This window comes from Bombyx mandarina, chromosome 22 (genome assembly GCF_030267445.1).
Source record: "Bombyx mandarina strain Sakado chromosome 22, ASM3026744v2".
Taxonomy (NCBI): domain Eukaryota; kingdom Metazoa; phylum Arthropoda; class Insecta; order Lepidoptera; family Bombycidae; genus Bombyx; species Bombyx mandarina.
The window spans coordinates 8,321,199-8,340,799 of record NC_143228.1 but is presented as its reverse complement, the minus strand read 5'-3'; the positions used below and the strand labels follow the sequence as shown (position 1 = coordinate 8,340,799).

At 36.6% G+C, this 19,601-nt stretch overlaps 1 protein-coding gene across 1 annotated transcript in view; it reads left to right on the top strand.

Moving 5' to 3' along the window:
- LOC114251333 (serine protease 30) overlaps nt 1-19,601 on the top strand; it is a 64,949-nt gene that overhangs the window by 2,647 nt on the left and 42,701 nt on the right. The window contains exons 2-5 of the mRNA XM_028185553.2: nt 15,765-15,873; nt 16,240-16,339; nt 16,430-16,562; nt 17,666-17,735. Of these exons, the coding sequence (XP_028041354.2) occupies nt 15,811-15,873; nt 16,240-16,339; nt 16,430-16,562; nt 17,666-17,735 (366 nt within the window). The 5' untranslated portion in view covers nt 15,765-15,810. The remainder of the gene's footprint in view (nt 1-15,764; nt 15,874-16,239; nt 16,340-16,429; nt 16,563-17,665; nt 17,736-19,601) is intronic.

The window sequence follows — 19,601 nt, the reverse complement described above, 5'->3', positions numbered from 1 at the left end:
TTTTTTATTGTTTCCTGGCGAATAGAGCGTTCATTACATTTTGATCGAGTGAAGTCGTGAGAAATTAAATTCGCCAATCGAAAGGTCCGTGAGAACTCGTTGTAGATGTAAAATAATGGTTTAGAAATTAACCGAAACATAACCTCACCTTGGATTTACGTTGTATTACGTTTCACAGACAGTTTGTTCAGGATGCCTAGAATCTGAATTAGCTATTGTAATGTTGCTATCTTGTAAAATAGTATTTTGGGATTTGTTTATATCTGTTCCTAATATTTTGCGTGTTTTCTGTTTCGCTTTCGTTATGTAAAAATATTTTAATCTTAAATTTTATCGTGAATCGCATTTGGGATTAGCTGGAGTTTTACGTTTTAATTTAACTGTCATAAAATGTTAATGGAGTTTGCCGTTATATAGAACAGTGAAGTCCATTCGTATTTACAGTGCTTTGTGTGTCCAAATACACAATTTTTTTTTTCAAATTTTAACTTTAACTATATCTTTAGCTTTATCTGAGGTGTCTCACAAATCAATTGACAAAACTGATTTGTTTGCTTCGAAATCGTTAAATGAAACAGTGAAGTCAATTCGTATTTACGGTGCTTTGTGTGTCCAAATACACTTATTTTTTTTTTCTTTCAAATTTTAACATTAACGTTATCTGTAGCTTTATCTGAGGTGTCTCACAAATCAATTGACAAAACTGATTTGTTTGCTTCGAAATCGTTAAATGAAACAGTGAAGTCAATTCGTATTTACGGTGCTTTGTGTGTCCAAATACACTTATTTTTTTTTTCTTTCAAATTTTAACATTAACGTTATCTGTAGCTTTATCTGAGGTGTCTCACAAATCAATTGACAAAACTGATTTGTTTGCTTCGAAATCGTTAAATGAAACAGTGAAGTCCATTCGTATTTACAGTGCTTTGTGTGTCCAAATACACTTCATTTTTTTTTCTTCAAATTTTAACATTAACGTTATCTTTAGCTTTATCTGAGGTGTCTCACAAATCAATTGACAAAACTGATTTGTTTGCTTTGAAACTATAAATAGTAATTGTAATGTATTTAACTTGTGTTCTTTTCGAGATGATAATTAAAATTTTAACAATAACAAAACTCACTTTGACTTTAAATGTGAACTTGAAAGTCGGCGTCCATTTAAAGCTTATAAGTCTTTCTTGTAAATCTATTCGTCTGAACGGGGAAAATGTGAATTATAATATTAGTTTGCCATAGATCACGCAAATTCACGGCTGTGCAAACCGTCTCCGAAAATATTACTGTCGGAATTACCTAAACGTAAACGTTTATACAATAATGTCTGCACCGGCGTATTCAGTTATAGCAGACTGTCTGGAGTGTTTAGTTACGCTTACGTATTAACGTATGTAGGTACATACATCTTCGCATAATTACTTAGGACGTCTCTACAAATAAGGACCAATAATCCGGAAAATTTAAGATTGCAAAATTAAAGATAAGTATGTAGCTGAAACGTAAACAAAAGTAATTCGGTTTTTTTTTTTATAGCTTAGATGGTTGGACGAGCTCACAGCCCACCTGATGTTAAGTGGTTACTGGAGCCCATGGACATCTACAATGTAAATGCGTCACCCACCTTAAGATATAAGTTCTAAGATCTCAGTATAGTTACAACGGCTGCCCCACCCTAAAAACCGAAACGCATTACTGCTTCACGGCAGAAATAGGCAGGGCGGTAGTACCTACCCGCGCGGACTCACAAGCGGTCCTACCATCATTAAAAAACCGGTATACAATGTTAAAGCAATTTAGATAATAAGTACCAGAGCTAAGTAAATTGCCGAATTTATACTAATAAATAACATTTTAAAATCAATTATATTTAGTTTGATAACCTCTGAACTAAAAGAACAGTAAAAAACTGGGTCTTTGTGATTATATTGGGAGAGGCTTGGTTTTGTTTTTGAACTTACTACATTTAATTGAATTTCAGTGTAATACGGTTTCACTGAACCAATACCATATAATTTATGAGAATTTAAGTATTTCACCACGAGAGTCTGCTTAATTCATAACACCAACAATACCTATACCTGCAAAAACAAAAATAAAATACAGGTTATAATGGTTAGCCTAAGCATATTTCTATTTATATCTAAATTAACATCTAGAAATATGCATTGACTGTCTTACTGTATCACGACCTTATTTAATTTAAATTTACATAGATAGCGATAAATTGGTAAATAACAATTAATATTTAAAAATCTCACGGCTTTTACTGTTACTCAAGGATATCGGTGCATCTGTATCTGAATGTCCTAGCCCAAGAAGAGATATGACATCTAAGTTTGAATTAAAATTTGATAAGAGCTATCAAACAGAGCTGCTTAACTGTGCGCCATATGGTCCATATTATTATGATCCACACAGCGAGATCAAAGTTTTAGTTACATTTAAATAACAACTCTCTATCTCTTCGGGAACAGATGAGTAGTTTGTTGGAGAAATATACAAGAGAGTGTCACCAAACCGTGTTAGCTCACAGCTCTTTCTTGATTGAGAGTATAATTATATCGAGACAATAATAGTAACAATAAGTCGTCGTGGCCTAAAGGATAAGACGTCCGGTACATTCGTGTTGAGCGATGCACCGGTGTTCGATCTCAGGCGGGTACCAATTTTTCTAATGTTCACGATTGACTTCCACGGTGAAGGAATAATCGTGTAATCAAAATCAAACCCGCAAAATTATAATTTGCATAATTACTGGTGGTAGGACCTCTTGTGAGTCCGCACGGGTAGGTACCACCACCCTGCTTATTTCTGCCGTGAAGCAGTAATACGTTTCGGTTTGAAGGGTGAGGCAGCCGTTGTAACTATGCTGAGAGCTTAGAGCTTGTATCTCAAGGTGGGTGGCGCATTTTACATTATAGATGTCTATGGGCTCCAGTGACCACTTAACACCAGGTGGGCTGTGAGCTTGTCCACCCATCTAAGCAATAAAAAAAAACAATAATTGTAATTTACAGTAGTTGTCAAATCGTATAGCAGTAATTTAAACATTTCTATCTAATGTTTTATTTTCTCACGTTTCACATAATCTTAGAGCTATTTGGCACATCGATTGGCGATGCTATATATGTCGAAATATTTAAATTTACACAGTGTGGCTAATGAAAGATAGCTAACAATAAAAACGTACATAAATTAGTAGGAATGTAGCAATGTGCACGCATGCAGTAATATTTTTTAACTCATACTGTTGGAAAATATTTAAGATATAGGATGTGTACATATTTTTAAATTAATAAGGTGAATAAATAAAATTAAATAGTTAAAAAAAATCCTTTAACTATTAGTAACAAGCTTGGTATTTTATTTTTAATATATTATCTAATTAGTTATTAGGTGACCTAATTAGGTATTAAAATCACCAGGTATATGTATACACCTTAAGCCCTTACGGTATTGGTATTATCAATGCATTTCTTACAAAAAGCCATCCGTAAACACATAAATTGTATAAATAACTTATAAGCTTGAAAACACACTGGTTTGTGTCCAGTTCCAGTGATTTTTCCAATGTGAAACACGTCATATATTGCTGAGATATGAGCGCTTTCATGTTTTTGTATAAAGATATCATTGTTTAACAATGAAAATATCATTAAACTAAGGAAATATCATAATTAAAAAGTAAAAAATTCTTTCTTATTGATGTTGGCCAAGCCCATTGATTAATTGTCAAACGAAGAAAAAAAATCTCGCGTATGATCTAAGCGGATGATAGAGACCAATTTTATGAAACATAAATTAATTTTTGCTTGTTATACATCGTTTAAGTATACAACCAATTAATTTATGACTAAGGCATATGAGAGACAATGACATTTCAGATTCAAGGTTCAAAGACATTTGCGGCAATTCAATTTATGGTTCATTATAGTATTACGCATTCAACGATATAAATTTGTCTATTTACGATCATAGCTGTACAACATTTTTCGCGTAGTAAGCTTTAACGCGGTCTGTAAACTTTTAAAATTAAATGATTGCATTTTATGTATAATGTTGTTTTGCGTTGCTATGTTAATACATCTAACACGTGGCCGCTGAAAGAAGGAATGTAAAGTGAAAAAAAAATGGTTTGTTTCAGAAATAGGTAATGTTTAAAGTACGCTATAAGAGTTTGAGGCTTTTTTGAGATTTCGTTTCTCACATAACGCGTTACCATTGTCGATCGAAGCATAACCCTATTTTTAAGTGAAGTTCGCTCAATGGCGTAAGCGAGGGCGGAGTGTCCTGAGAAATAAATGGTTTGTGTCACTCGCAACCAATTTTTTTTTATAGTGGGTCCGAAAAATGGGAACCAAGAAATTTCATAATGCGGCCCATTTAGTAAAACCGCTCCGACAGGCGGAAGCACAATTTATGGAATACGATATTAGGATTGCGGATATCAATATTAATTCTTTATTAACTTTAGTCTATTCTAAAATAAATATTCTGTGTAAATTTTTATCTGCTAATAAATATATATCTTTAAACTAGTTAGTCTAAAATATATTTGTTTGTGCTACTGCTCTTAAAATCAAAGATTCGCGTAGAGAAAAACTAGTCAAATTTATTTGTATTTAGTAATTTTCTCTCTAAGCACCTGTCATTTTTGTACATACTTTGACATTGGCAAAATCAAAGCCAAACGCGTTGGAGCCAAATACTTATAAAAAAAAAACGCTTTTTCCGGAATTGAGTTCAATTCTCGCCACGAATTTTCCTTTATGTCTTCTAGAGAATGAAAACGAATGCCACGAAGTGGTAAATTAATGTGATTGCTCGATGGTATTTTTGGAGTTTTTGGTAAAAATTCGTTAACAATGTTGGTCTGGTGCAAAATGTACGAATTTCCTTTTCCACAAATCCGGCCTTTTTCGTCGAATTTCTTCTCTCAAACGTCACATAACACTCAAATAATATTATTTATTTACCTTTTGACCTTTCAGCGAGAATTCTGAGCGCACAATACCGCGATAGTCAAAGAAAATAGTCAACATAAATTTTGCTTTTGATCGCCTTGTGCGTGGTTTCTTCGGAAGTTTGAATGTCAAACTCCCAAACCCACGTCTAGTCACCAGTAACAATGATTCATGAATTTTGGGACGAAATAAACTTGTTCTAGCCTGTCCTCAGAGACTCTTATGCGATTGAGCTTTGGAGAAAATTCAGATCTTTTGGGACTAGAGGCAGGTGGAGAGGCAAAATGTTTCATACCCAAACGATTATATGAAATGATACGGATCGACTCGTGGAACGCAAAAAGTTCGGCGGCCATCCCTCTCAAACTTAAATGACAAATTTCAGTTAATATTTTGTTCACTTTTGCGATGTTAACTACAATTGCACATAACATAAACAAATCATTCATTCCTGATACTTTTTTGACTGAATGTAATAAAATAAAAATAATACACACAATACTCACACCGTGAATCTAATTTTATTTATTTGCGTATTAATCGATCTAAATAAATAATTGCTTAAATTACGTAGTGTTATACTCGTAATATTCAACTAAGAAAATAAGGTTAGCAAAAAGAATACGGTTTATTCGTAGCTGGCAGCTTTTTGATCTTCTAAGAAAATGAAAAAGATATACATGTATAGTGAAATGCATTGACTACAAAATATTTAAACCGGTTTTATATTCAGCTTTGTAAATAATCTTCGTTATACGAATCGAATTTAATTCCGAATTTTTTGGCAAAGGAAATGAATGAGCTGCGGTAATTTGTTCTGACGCAATGTTTCTTCTAAATAAAATAGCAGAGTGGTTCGTCTGTCTACTCTTTACAATAATTAAAGTATATGTATGTTCGCAAGAGCCGTTTCTGAATTATCGTTTCTTCCATGGACTATGAAGCTGTTGTTCGAATTTCCTTTCTTCCAAAAACCAAGTATTTGGTTACTAGGCGTCCTTGATGAGGACCACTTCAAGTATAATGTTCCACGCTACGAAAAGAACGAATTACGCCGCCTGATTTAAGAAAAAAAATCACTCGTTATAAAAACAACGCAACACATTGATTTATAGTCGTCGTAAGCATCTAAATATTTTTTGGTTCGGAGCTTAAGCTGAACGGCTAAGGGCGTAGGTCTGTGTTCGATGATCCACGACCTTTGTCACAGGGCATGGGCCGACTGACATGCTTCCGGCAAGTGTCTGTAATTTATTGTTATTACTCTGACGATCTACCGCGCCCTCAACTTTTTCACATATTTCATACAGTTGCTTTGCGGGCTACATTAACATAAAACCATATGTTAGGACTTGATATGAAGGCTCTCGACTAGATTAGATTAGATAGTACACATAAGGGACACTGGATTTACGCAATACTAAAAGCGTATCATTTTTTTATTTATTGCTTAGATGTGTGGGCTCACCTGTTACGGCTCACCTGTGTGCTTAGTGCGAGTTTTTTAACGTTCTCGATAGCGTAAAAGTTAACTCAAATTTGTTATGTGGCCAGAGTACCAGTATGTACCAGAGCCCATATACATCTACAACGTAAACGCCACCCACCTCGAGACAAGAGTTGTAAGGTCTCTGTTTTAACAGTACAACGGCTGCCCTACCATTCAAACCGAAACGCATTACTGCTTCACGGCAGAAATAAACGGGATGATGGCATCTACCCGTGCGGACACACAAGACATCCTACCATCAGCAAAAGTGGCCCGAAAAAAATGACATTTGTCACTAGGCGAACTGACTTGACTAGACACAAGGTGAACATATTTCCTCAACTTTGGTTAATACAAAAAAGTAAACTAAATTCTTAAGATAACTGACCATCAAATGGATTTGTATAGAACCGTGCAGATGCCATGAATTTGGGTAATTTTAGGACTAGCTCTACTAGCTCTCCCAGGCTTGCTTGCACGGTTAAAAGGAGACTCCAATCAATGTATTGTTAGGACTCGCTTTTTTGAAAAATAAAGCTCTGACAGTGCCTGATTTCTTTAGCGTATTTAGTTTTGTCCATTCGATTTTCAAGTCCACCTTTTAAAAAAAACGAGACCGGCCTATTCTCGAATCACCTCTCTTTTGATTCCAAGGCCACGTATGAAACTTCAGGTTGAGACCGCAAGCCGAACCACTGATATTATGATGATCAAGTTTAAAAAACAAACCAATTAATTCACCTTTACGAAACGGGTGAAATTCTTGAAAGCAAATTGTCACTTTAATTAATTAACGTACCTAAATGTTTGTCAGGCTACACAAAACAGGTCCTTTAACTAAATAACTTAAATTTATTTAACATTCGACAAATCTAACTCGGTGCCATTTAATTGATCTTCAATATTAAATAACTGATGTAAAATATGATTTTTGATTTTATTTAATATAATATAGATATGTAACGACTAGCATTTTTGAGTTTAATTGTCATAAAACGTATATTGGTTAGCGAAAAGTAAAAGAATACTCAACAAGACTTGTTAAAACACTCAATACATAACTCGTGCTCGTTTATTTTTAATCTATGAATCAACATGAAACAGATCCGGAGAATAATTCGCCTGTTAACTTTGATATAATAATTCTTTGGTTACAAACGTCGTGTTTATTGATATAATGATATAACGAGGCCCATTTGCGGTATCTCAGATTTGGGTTGGTGAACTTCAAATGAAAGTCAAGGCGATATGTCCGCTGGTACGAGGCAATGTGCTATCATTGTTAATTATAACGCCGCGGATTGAAATCTCGCACTCCAACAATTTAAACTGTTCCAGTATTAGAACCTCTATGGGAAATGTAATGTTTTATTTCTTTTTTTGATGTGAAACATCGTCGCCGCGTCGCCACGCCTATGGTGATATATATGTACAGTCTATATGCAGTAGTGTGTACGGTGAGGCGACGCGTCGCCATGCGCAATCGACTGTGCGATTCTCTCCCACTCGATCCGGCGTTAAGGCATCTCTCTCGCTACACTGAGCTCGGATACCTATAGTCACAGCCTATAGTGTATACTCCGTAGTGTATACAGTGTTGTTTACTACAGTACACATAACCTGTGTTTTACTTGATAGCAAATTATTTTTTCGTAATATTTTATTTTATCATTATGACATATTTAGTTCCTATCACAATCTGTTCTTTTCTGCATATTACTTTTACAAAATAATGTCGATGTTTCACATCTGCCAGGCGTCCCGTGACGGCTCACATTTTTTTGGTTTTTATTGCTTAGATGGGTGGACGAGCTCACAGGCCACCTGGTGTTAAGTGGTTACTGGAGCCCATAGACATCTACAACGTAAATTCGCCAACCACCTTGAGATATAAGTTCTAAGGTCTCAAGTATAGTTACAACGGCTGCCCCACCCTTCAAGACGAAACGCATTACTGCTTCACGGCAGAAATAGACAGGGTGGTGGTACTTACCCGCGCGGACTCACAAGATGTCCTACCACCAGTAAATTAATTATTTGTATTTATGTTATCAAATAATTATCTATTATCGCTTTTAACATTATTAACGTAAATATAATATCGAAAGTACACAGTACGAATACAACTTAAGCAACTATTACATAGTTTAACTCGTTTGCAACAAATTCCTTTACGTCGTTTCAGAAGTTATTTCGACCATAAATATCTGTTGAAATCCTAGCCTTTGATTTAAATCAACAACAATTTCTCGCTTTACCGCTTTTTAGGTCAGACTTTAACAGTAAATTTAGTAGGTGAAATCAATAAATCATAGCCTACACGAAGTGCACTGAAAGTGTTTTTGAAAAGTATACAGGTGATAACACCAATTTGATCCATTAACGGTGCTTTTAGGCACCACAAGCACCGGTCACCGTCCTCGTCGAACCCGTCGCTTGCGACGAAGGGCTCGACGAGCGAACTAACCCATGGACGCAGCCCACTGATTTTCTCGCCGGATCTTCTCAATGGGTCGCGTTCCGATCCGGTGGTAGATACTGCGAAGCACTGCTCTTGCTAAGGTCAGTGTTACCAACTCTCCGGTTGAGCCCCGCGAGCTCACCTTCAAACGTTAGGGTGAAGCTGAAATAGCCTCTCAAGGCTATCAGCATAGGTAGGAAAAAAAAAAACACCAATGATTTCTAGTATATGTTTAGTGATAGTAGAAAGCAGTTAGGTCTGCGTGGGTAGGTACCGCTATCCGGCCTATTTCTGCTGCGAATCAGCAGTGCTTTCGAAGGGTGAATAGCTGCATACATATGTTTGCTGTAGGCAACGACTTGGCTCTGCACTTATAATTGCCGATGTCCATGATCGACGATAAGCACTCACCATCAGATGGGCCGTATGTTCTTCTGCCTACAAGGTCAATAAAAAAAAGTACAGTATCATATAATAAAACTGAATCCGACCCCATTCTAAACTCGGGTAGTGGGTAGAATTTTCATACCATGTGAGCTGTGAACTCGTTTGATCAAGTATCGACAAAAATAATGATTTTATTATCATTGAATTTGCTGACACAATTGTTAAAAACTTAAACTGCTTAAAATTTATTGTATGCTGCTTAAATTATTATTTACATAGATTTTTACAAGTACATTGCTATATGTGTATATGTTATCTATTTATTTAAAGTAAAACTATGATATCATTATATTTGTAAGCTTTCTTCTTTCTCATCTGTTGCCTATGTTTTGTGTTTGTTGGAAGAAAATTAATTAATGAGTTAAGCAGGCTTTGATCCCTGAGGCTTAGTAAAATTTAGGGCATGTATGTGATTATTATTAAGCAATATTTGTACAATTAATTGAGGCCGTCAGCGCAAATTTTTCCGACAATTTTTCATAATCATGCTTATATGTATATTTCAATTTATTTAAAATATAATCAATTTTGATGCAAAACCGGCCTATTTATAGTTTCACCCATATATAACAGATGGCTTTGTAAACATTATTTTCGCGCGTATTGTTTTTTTAAATTCAAATTCATGAAAAATTAAACCTCATTGCTCCATAACAACTATGGCAAGCTTAGGCCACTTTTGCGCAAACGGCCTCAATTATAAAGAAGTGTAAGACGCTCAATAAATAACTAGTGTGCGGAGTCAATAGCGCTTCTACCAGTTCCAGTTACATTACTGGGGCCACGATATACATTCGAGCCTCCTGGAATGCTGTTAGGGGCCTACAAACACCAACTTGAAATATCAGTCCCATCAAACGGCTATGCGAACAGTATTCTAGAATCCAAAAAAAAGAAAATATTATTGAGAAATTATACAGCAAGTTGTTGATAGTAGGTGTAGGTAGAGTAACTAGACCGTGGTCGTAAATCAGTGTCTTTTGAGTATGCTATTTAGACTATCAATATCGCATAAGATTAATCGAAGACAATGATAATAATATTTATTTCCATTAGTCTGGACTACTGTATGATAAACAGAATAGATCACTCTGGCTATGACTAAATAGATAAAAAAATAAACGAATAGACAAAGGAGAAAGTAAACGTAGAAAGTAGTAGGCGATAACCTAGAATTATTAAAGATAAATTTCAATGCTTACGTGTTTGTTTGGAATACAAAAAAACATTTTAACTTTATTATCGATTAGAGAAAAAACTTCGAAGAGTAAAAATTAATAATACGTGGTTTTTTGTTGTCCAATAACAATCGAAGGAAATCTGTTTTCCCACGCAGATGGGACATAAAACACACGATTTCTGTGCTCGTGTCTGTTCAGTGACTTCAATAACTTATGACCCATAAAGCGCTTGTCCATACAAAATATATTTAATTTGATTGCCGTTATTCTGATTCATAATTCAAACAAACGAATAACGACCTGTTCAATGTATTTCACAGTCATGTGTAGCACTCACTAGTGCTCTTGGGAATTGTTGATCCTATAATTTTTTTTTTACCTTCGCACCGCCCTCTACTGAAACAGAGTTCATCCACAGCTCGTTACAAGAGACTTTTTTGCCAAGTACATACAGTTTTGGTACGAACTCCTACTTCTCTATGGTGTTTTCCGAGCGCTACGACATCCTTTTCTTCAAACGAGGTGTGTGGAGAATCTTCCGCTGTATGCCGCAGTTTGCCTATGCCTATAGAATTGCTGAAGCCAATAAACGACGGTGTCTACATACCTACCATCAAATGGGACGTAAGCTTCGTCTGCGTATAATGGCAATAAAAAAAAGCAGTAGAGGCTTTTTTTAATTTCAGCCATATTTAAACATAAGTATATTTCAAGAGAGAATAAACACAATATCGTTTGAAGCGACGCGGGGTGGTGAAAGGTTTTTATCGTAATTAATTGAGTCTGCTTTGACTTGGAGAGACGAGATAGAAAGAGGGTGTGACATAAAATGTACGAAAGCAATCATTAAATTGAACTAGGATCATTAGGCTTCGTGTGGGAAGGGAAAAGATAAACCAATAATGTTTTGTTTATTATTCTTGTTCTATTTATACCTTTCATTATGAGCATTAGCAGTTGGAAATATTTGGGTTTTATTTTCGAATTTCACTCTCATCGATGGGAGCTGAGGTCAAAGAGTGCATGTGTGAGGTGGTTATCGTAGCAAATGCTCCTAAAACTGAAAAAAAAACATAAATAATTATTTCCTTTTTTTAAATCCATTGCATGAATCGCTAATTTAATTTTAGTGTGCTTGTTTATTTTTAAGATTTTATTGCCCGTCTAGGCAGACTCGAGTATACCGTGGTGATGGTGAGTGGTTACCGTCGCTCATGGGTGTCAGCAATGCCAGGGGCAAAGCCAAGCCACTGCATACCGCTTAGTACTCTTCATAAGCCTCGTTTCAAGAAGGACTTGTAATAGCGCTCAGGAAACAACGTGGAGGGGAGCTCATTCCAAAGGCAGATGGTACGTGGCAAAAAGATCTGTGGAAACGCACTGTGGATGAACGCCGTGGTTTTTCTTCTTTGTTCTCCAAATGACTTGCTGCGATGCAATGTGCTCGAAATGTTGACCCCAAGCACCCCAATACTCTTGGAAGGTTGCAGAGATACTCCTTGGAATTGCGGAACCATGATAAAGGGGTATTTCATCGCAGTGAACGGATGAGCAGAGGAAAAGCAGAATCGCCCCCATGGGCAGAAAATTCACGTAATCCATCCCAACCTGCTGACATATACCGCCAAACTCTTCGATACCCAGTCGTCGTCCGGCAACCAGGGAGAGAGTGGTATGGCAGGCAGCACGGATAAGGCAGTGATCAAACGGTCCAAGCGGAGCATCAACCACCACACTGTATCCGGCTGTCCGGGTGGTGAGCAGAAGATCAAACAGGCTCTTGCCCCTCAATATCTGTGACACGGGTGGGCTGTGTCACCAGCTGGGAGAATCCGTAGGCCAAAGTGACATCGTAGGCAGCCCGACCCGGGAGGTCAGTGGTTCTGGACCCAACCGCTCGTAGTGGTGAGCGTTAATGTCTCCCAGTACCACCACCTCCGCAGATTGGTACTGCTCAAGCATGCGGTCAGTCCTCTCTTGTACATGCTCAAACAGAGTTGACCACGCATCACGGCTGTGGGACTTGTAAAATAAAATAAAAATGATCAACGCGTAGGTGGTGCGATGACCTCCGCACGGTGGCCGGCAAGAAGTGGATGAGGAGAGCCGCAGACCGAGCTCAGTGGTGTGGATTGGGAGAGGCCTATGTCCAGCAGCGGATTACTGTGGGCTGTTGATGATGATGAATGATCAACGCGTAGGCACAAGAGAGGCAGGACAAATACGCACACGCCGGCTTTACGCAGAGACTTGTGCTCCAATACGTAGCCGGGGTTTTCAAGATACGAGGCATCATTAAGAGCAGATATCTGCGTGTCCGTTAGAAAAAGTAAGGCAGACTGCGCCTTCTCAAGATGGTGGTGTACGGCGTCAAGGTTCCTATGTGCATAAGCCCCTAACATTGCTGAAATCCACATTCAATGAAGAGTGGGAAGTCGCTGATAAAACCCTATTTCTTTTTCGTAGGTACCTTCATAATTGTTTGTATTGATGTATTTTATTGATATTGTAAATATTTCACATAATTTGGAAGTTATTGGCTGAATTTTGCATATAACTAACATTACCATTATAAAGAAAATAGAAATTAATTTCTTTTATTGTAGAGATATACGAGTAACGTAACAAAGAATTTTTTTTTTCATTTTAAACAAATAAATTTGTCATAATACAAGTTGTTAAGCAAGATACGTTACATTATATTTACTCTTAGGGTTATCTCCTGTCCCTTATTTAGCACTAGTATGTTCATTCTTGCGTCTTAAAAGTAAACACTTTAAGATTGTTTAACAAATAAATTATTAAAGTTTTCTAAGAAAACATTTCCAATTCTGTTTGTACTTGACAACCATAAGTTAAAGTGCTCTGCTATGTTGTGGGTGTCGGAAACATGGACATGATATAAGTAGACACAGATCTCGTATGGCATTTTTTTAAAATCAAAAACTCGGACTTTTGGTCAAGCAAGAAAGCCATGGTCATTGTGGCTATCGAAATCTAGACCAAGCCTCTAATTACTAGGTAAGGTAATCAAATTCTTGGTTCAAGATTTATTTCGATAGAATGTCCTCTCTTGGAAGCCGCTGACTATTTATGAGTGTATACTATGTACTTAGGCTACGTGTCGACTTGGTACACCTCGGATTTATAATCAAAGAAGGGTTATCAAAAATTGATTAAAGATTTTTGTATGTATATAATGTATTATTTTATTTGCATCAAAATACAGTTTAGCTTTGTAAAACTATAGCAATTGAGTTGCTCTTATAAAGAGAAACAACATTTAAAGCTATTGCTTCACCATTATTTTTATACCTTTTTATATTTTAATATTGCAAAAATGCTCTTTATATGTCTAATGTTCTAATGTTTTTATAATCGAAATTCTATTTATGTCATCTATAGAAGAATTATATAAATAACATATTAACCTCTTTAAGGATTAATCGTATAGAGGTTACATGTATATAAAATACACTTTACTAAACTTAAAATCTGTACAAAAAAACAAACTTAAGAAACTAATAACATAATATATTGCGTAGAGTAACATACTTTTTATCGTTTATTACTATGCGTGGGCTTGTTTAAAGAATAAAAGTCTAGACCATGATAATTAATCAAATACAATGGATATTTGAAAAACGTATTGATCGATTTGACACAGAAATATGGAACATGTATACAATAGCGTATTTTGTTTTTCAAGCTCTCAGACTCTCTTGTTTATCGTTTAACTCAAAAAATACTTTCTAAAGTAAATAAACCCCACTTTTGAAATGCATTTTCGAAGTATTAAGCGAATCCCTATTAATAATGGCAACAACGGTTGCAAACCATGATCACACATCAAATAACTGTGCAAGTATATTGTTTCATTACTTATAAGTAATCAATAATATCTAATTTGATAATTAAAACACTAAATTTGAATAGTTTGAAACTAATCTTGAAATAGGAACTTGACTGTTTGCGGGATACGTTTGAAATATCTCATAAGTGAGCTATTTTGTCAATTGATGCACTTTTTTTACTTATGTTACAAAAAAAAAGTAAGTCAAATGCTCTTGACCTGTGTCTATACAAGGATCGACCAAAGTTTTAAAAAACAATGTAGTCATTAACTGCAGCGGTTCTGAATAAGGCGCGTAGATGAATGTGTTAGATAAATTCGCTTAGGATGGTTTAAAATTGCAGTGTTTTGAACTATTGTCTATCCATATAAATACTGCTATTGCCATTGAAGTCGCACTATATAAATATCGTGAAACTATAAATGGTTGAGATAGGAATAATGTTTTTTAATTGCACCTAACTTTATAACTTCAAGATTTTACTTAGCATGATAGGAATAAACAGTTGCCGAACTTTTACAAAGTTTTTTTAATTTATTTCATTAGCTGTATATTTGCTAAGCGTAGAATCAGGTCAAGTACCTCTTGCTCTCCACACAAAAGAAGACACGTGGTGCGTAAATATGTATAATAGAGGGCTTAGTATTTTTTTGTATTTATAATATTCAACCAAATTAACGTTCCACATAAGGGAATGTTTTAACAACGGCTTACTTATTATATATTTTATTAAGGAATCCCACATTACAGTAAAATAAAGAGGGTAAATAACATAATTATCAAATATGTTGTTAGAAAAATAGTCCATTTCCAGAATTGTGTAGTAACCCTTAGTCTTTTAAAATTTCATTAGATACGTTTTCCAAAAAATAGTGTTATCTTTGATTTAGTTCGATTTTTAAAAACTAATTAACATTTTTATGGAAAAAAAACTGTCTCCAAGAATACGAACGCCTTTTCATATAAAACTTCATAGGAACGATTTATCACAAATATTGGTTGTTAGTTCGAATCTTCCTTGGTTTAGTTCGATTTGGGAAAAGTTTTAACAAAAAGCACGATATTAACGTCAAGAAGAAAAGAAAAAAAATTTTTTTCTATTGATTAGATGGGTGAACGAGCTCACAGCCCACCTGCTGTTAAGCGGTTACTGGAGCCCATAGACATCTACATGCACCACCCACCTTGAGATATAAGTTCTAAGTTCTCAGTATAGTTACAACGGCTGCCCCGCCCTTCAAACCGAAACGCATTACTGCTTCACGGCGGAAATTCATTGCTAGTGCAGCATTCAATTTCTGAAATGTGAGTGTACTTATAAATTTTGAAAGCGCTAATACAGATAAATTGTTTTGTTTTAAATATCAGATGCTGGTTTCTAATGGAGTTCTAAAAACAAGAATTTAAGAGTACGATGTGGATACGACCTGCAATCATTTTAAATTTAATCACCATCGAATTTTCTTTGACTAATTATGTAAGTATGTTTATATATTATTTATCAATCAATTACAAAACATTCTTGCTTCAATGTCGTTGAAAAGTAGTATTGGGTGAATGAAATTTTATTCGGGGCCAATTTGAAATGAAACTAAAAAGGCTATCGCACAAAAGGTTCCAGCTACTATCGCCAAAATTGCAAACGACAATGCATATCGTTCACAAAAAGGTCTGGCGTCTAGCCAAATTGAAATATGTCTTGCTTGATCGAATGAATGCAACTATTGTACGGGATCTATAGATTTTGAAAGGATTGACCTAGTTATCCACAGGGTAACTGATTGCTAGTAAGTGCTATTATGTACCTATTGTTGAATATGACATATTGTCATTTGTATTACAGATAGAAAACGATCCGATATCGACCGAGGGGCATGCGAATTTATTTGACATGAAAACATCTAAAAAGTATCAAAATATTAGATTGATGGAACCAAAAAAAGGTAACTAAATATTAAACAACTAATTATTGGAATTAGCAAGTAACAAAGTATTAAAATCATTAGGTTTTTTTTTTGTATTTTTGTTTTTAGGAATTCATTTAAATCGACCTTCATATTCGCCGTGGACTCGATGGAGTGTATGCCAAGAAGGTCGTAAGACGCGGAGGCGACATTGTGTACTTAAAAGAGTGTGTGGGGACTCTTTACGCGTTCAAGTTTCAAGGTAAATTTTATTTGAATATTTTACTTATTTTTCTCCTACCTAATCTTTGGTAGCCTAAGACGTTATTACAACTACGGGCAGGTTGGTAGGTTAGCTCACGGGGCTTAACCTGGGAGGACTTGCTAACACTAGCCCTAGCAAGAGCAGTGCTTCGCTGATTATACCACCGGTTCGGAATAGCGATGGCGACCCACTGGGAAGGCCTTGCAAGGAACTCAGCGGGTAGTAGTTTAATTGTTGTTTCATTTAATAAATGGTATGAAGGAATCTTTCACGATGCCGGCAGAACAGTAATGTCGTACCGAAAAACAACAACTTTAATTTACCAAAGTCAGCGTGGAAAACTTGTCGCTTAAGAGTTAATATTTCTTTAGCCCCATGTGTAAAAAGCAAGTGTAGCTGTCACATATTTATTCCGCCTTACCCTAATACTGAGGTTTTTAAAATTTGTTATTGTACATTTAATGATAAAAACATTTTAAAACGGTATTATTGGGGGAATCATCCTATGGAACTTATATTTTGTATTAGTGATTTTATGTAAGAAAATATGGTAATAGTATATACATATAGGCTTTTGCAATACACCGCGTATTTCTGCGTGCTTCACGGCAGAAATATGCAGGGCGGTGGTATCTGCCCGTAATTACCAGTATTACTGAAAATGTAATTTTGCGGTCTTGATTTTTTTACACGATGCTAATCCTTTACCGTGGAAATCAATCGTGAACATTTGTTAAGTATGTATTTCATTGGAAAATTTTGTACCTCCGGTAGGGTTCGTAGACCGATGCATCGCTACATACAAATGCACCGGTCGTCTTATCCTTTAGACCACTACGACATCAAAACGATGCTCATTAGGGATTTTCATAATATTTTATATACAAGCACATATTTTGTTAATAATATAATTGAAGTCCGTTTGAGTTATGTAAAGATGAACGATGTTTGTAAATAATTTATGTTGTTATGGTTGAGATATTATTCATAGTTTCGGATACAGCATGCGACCGTCAAATCTATGGACTCGTCCATTCGAACTAAGCTAATTATTATGTCGTAGTCGTGTGAATATATTTTTTGAGTTCATTTGTTCGCAGATGTAGACAACGCAACAGGGGTCGAAAGAAGATGACACAAAACACAAAGTTCGGAAATTACATGATTATAGTAAGCTATTTTCTAACAATTCAATTTTTATTTAATTACTAGCTGACCCGGCAGACTTCGTAGAGCCTCAATCGATAAATAAAATACCTAAAATTTTGTATAAAATAAACTTAAAACAAACAAAAAGAATCCGTCCGACGGGGACACGTCAAAGGGAAAAGAAAATTGGGATTTTTATTTAATTCCAAGCATTTTCATATTTATCTACCTTTTAAACCTTATCTGGACTTGCACAAATAATTCAAGAAAAAAAATTGCCAAATCGGTCCAGCCGTTCTCGAGTTTTAGCGAGACTAACGAACAGCAATTCATTTTTTCATATAGAAGATAGAAAAAGAAGATAACGAAGTTAAAAACTTATTAGTGACAGTTTCAAACAGATTTGTTTTGCGTGTATGGGCAAACAATAGCCTTCTTGTTGAAGTAAGTCGAGTGTATAGATGCAAAAACTTGGCGTTGCGGACCTCCTGACAATAAGATTAAGTCTTAGTTACATCGGAATCATAGCCGTCTACACTAAAATATTTTGCGGCAGAGTTAGGCAGTATAGCTAATACTTGATAGCTCACGAGTCTACTCTAGTATGAATGTATATTTGTATTTGTATACATAATAGGTATGTACGTGTTTTTTTTTTTTTTTTTTTTATTGCCTTTGTAGGCAGACGGGCATACGGCCCACCTGATGGTGAGTGGTTACCGTCGCCCATGGACTTCAGCAATGCAAGGGGCAGAGCCAAGCCGCTGCCTACCGCTTAATACTCTCCACAAGCCTCGTTTGAAGAAGGACATGTCATAGCGCTCGGGAAACACCGTGGAGGGGAGCTCATTCCATAGCCGGATGGTACGTGGCAAAAAAGATCTCTGGAAACGCACTGTGGATGACCGCAGCGGCTCCAGGTAGTATGGATGAACTCTACTCCGGTGGCGGGCGGTGCGATGGTAAAAACGAGATGCTGGTATCATCTCGAACAATTCCTCAGAGCACTCCCCGTGGAACATACGGTATAAAATACAGAGGGAACCGAAGTCCCTCCGCAGACCCAGAGGCTCCAAACGATCCGAGAGAATGGGATTATCGACAATCCGAACGGCCCTCCTCTGTATGGAGTCAAATGGAAGAAGCTGGTATTTGGGAGCCCCGGCCCAGAGATGGGAGCAGTACTCCATGCGAGGCCGGACTTGTGCTTTATAAAGCAAAAGTCTTTGTCCAGGCGTGAAGTACCGCTTCGCTCTGTTGAGGACTCCCAGCATTTTGGACGCCAACTTGGCTTTGCCTTCCAAATGACTCCGAAACTGGACATCGCTCGAAATGTCGACCCCAAGTATCCCGATACTCTCGGAAGGTTGCAGGGATACTCCTTGGAATTGCGGCGCCATGACAAAGGGGTCCTTCTTCGCAGTGAACGCGCAAACTTGTGTCTTTATCGGGTTGAATTGAACCAAGTTCAATTCACCCCATTCGGAGACTCGCCCCAGAGAGTTCTCCACTTCAGACACAAGTTTTGATCGTCTCTCTTGCACCGCGCTCCGAGAAAGACTCTGATGGCCGATATATCGCGCATCCCCCGTGCTGTCATCCGCATAGCAATGCATGCCATCAATAGACAGCATGTCATTGATATACAGGATGAAAAGCGTGGGGGAGAGCACCGAACCCTGTGGAACGCCAGCGTTAATGGTCATGGTATCAGAACAGTCACCGTCTACAACGACCGTGATGCTCCGCCCATCCAAAAAGCTAGCGATCCACTTGCAGAGACCCTCTGGGATTCCGTAAGATGGTAGCTTCGATAGAAGTGCCCTATGCCAGACCCTGTCGAAGGCCTTCGCGATATCAAGGCTCACAGCAAGAGCCTCGCCCTTG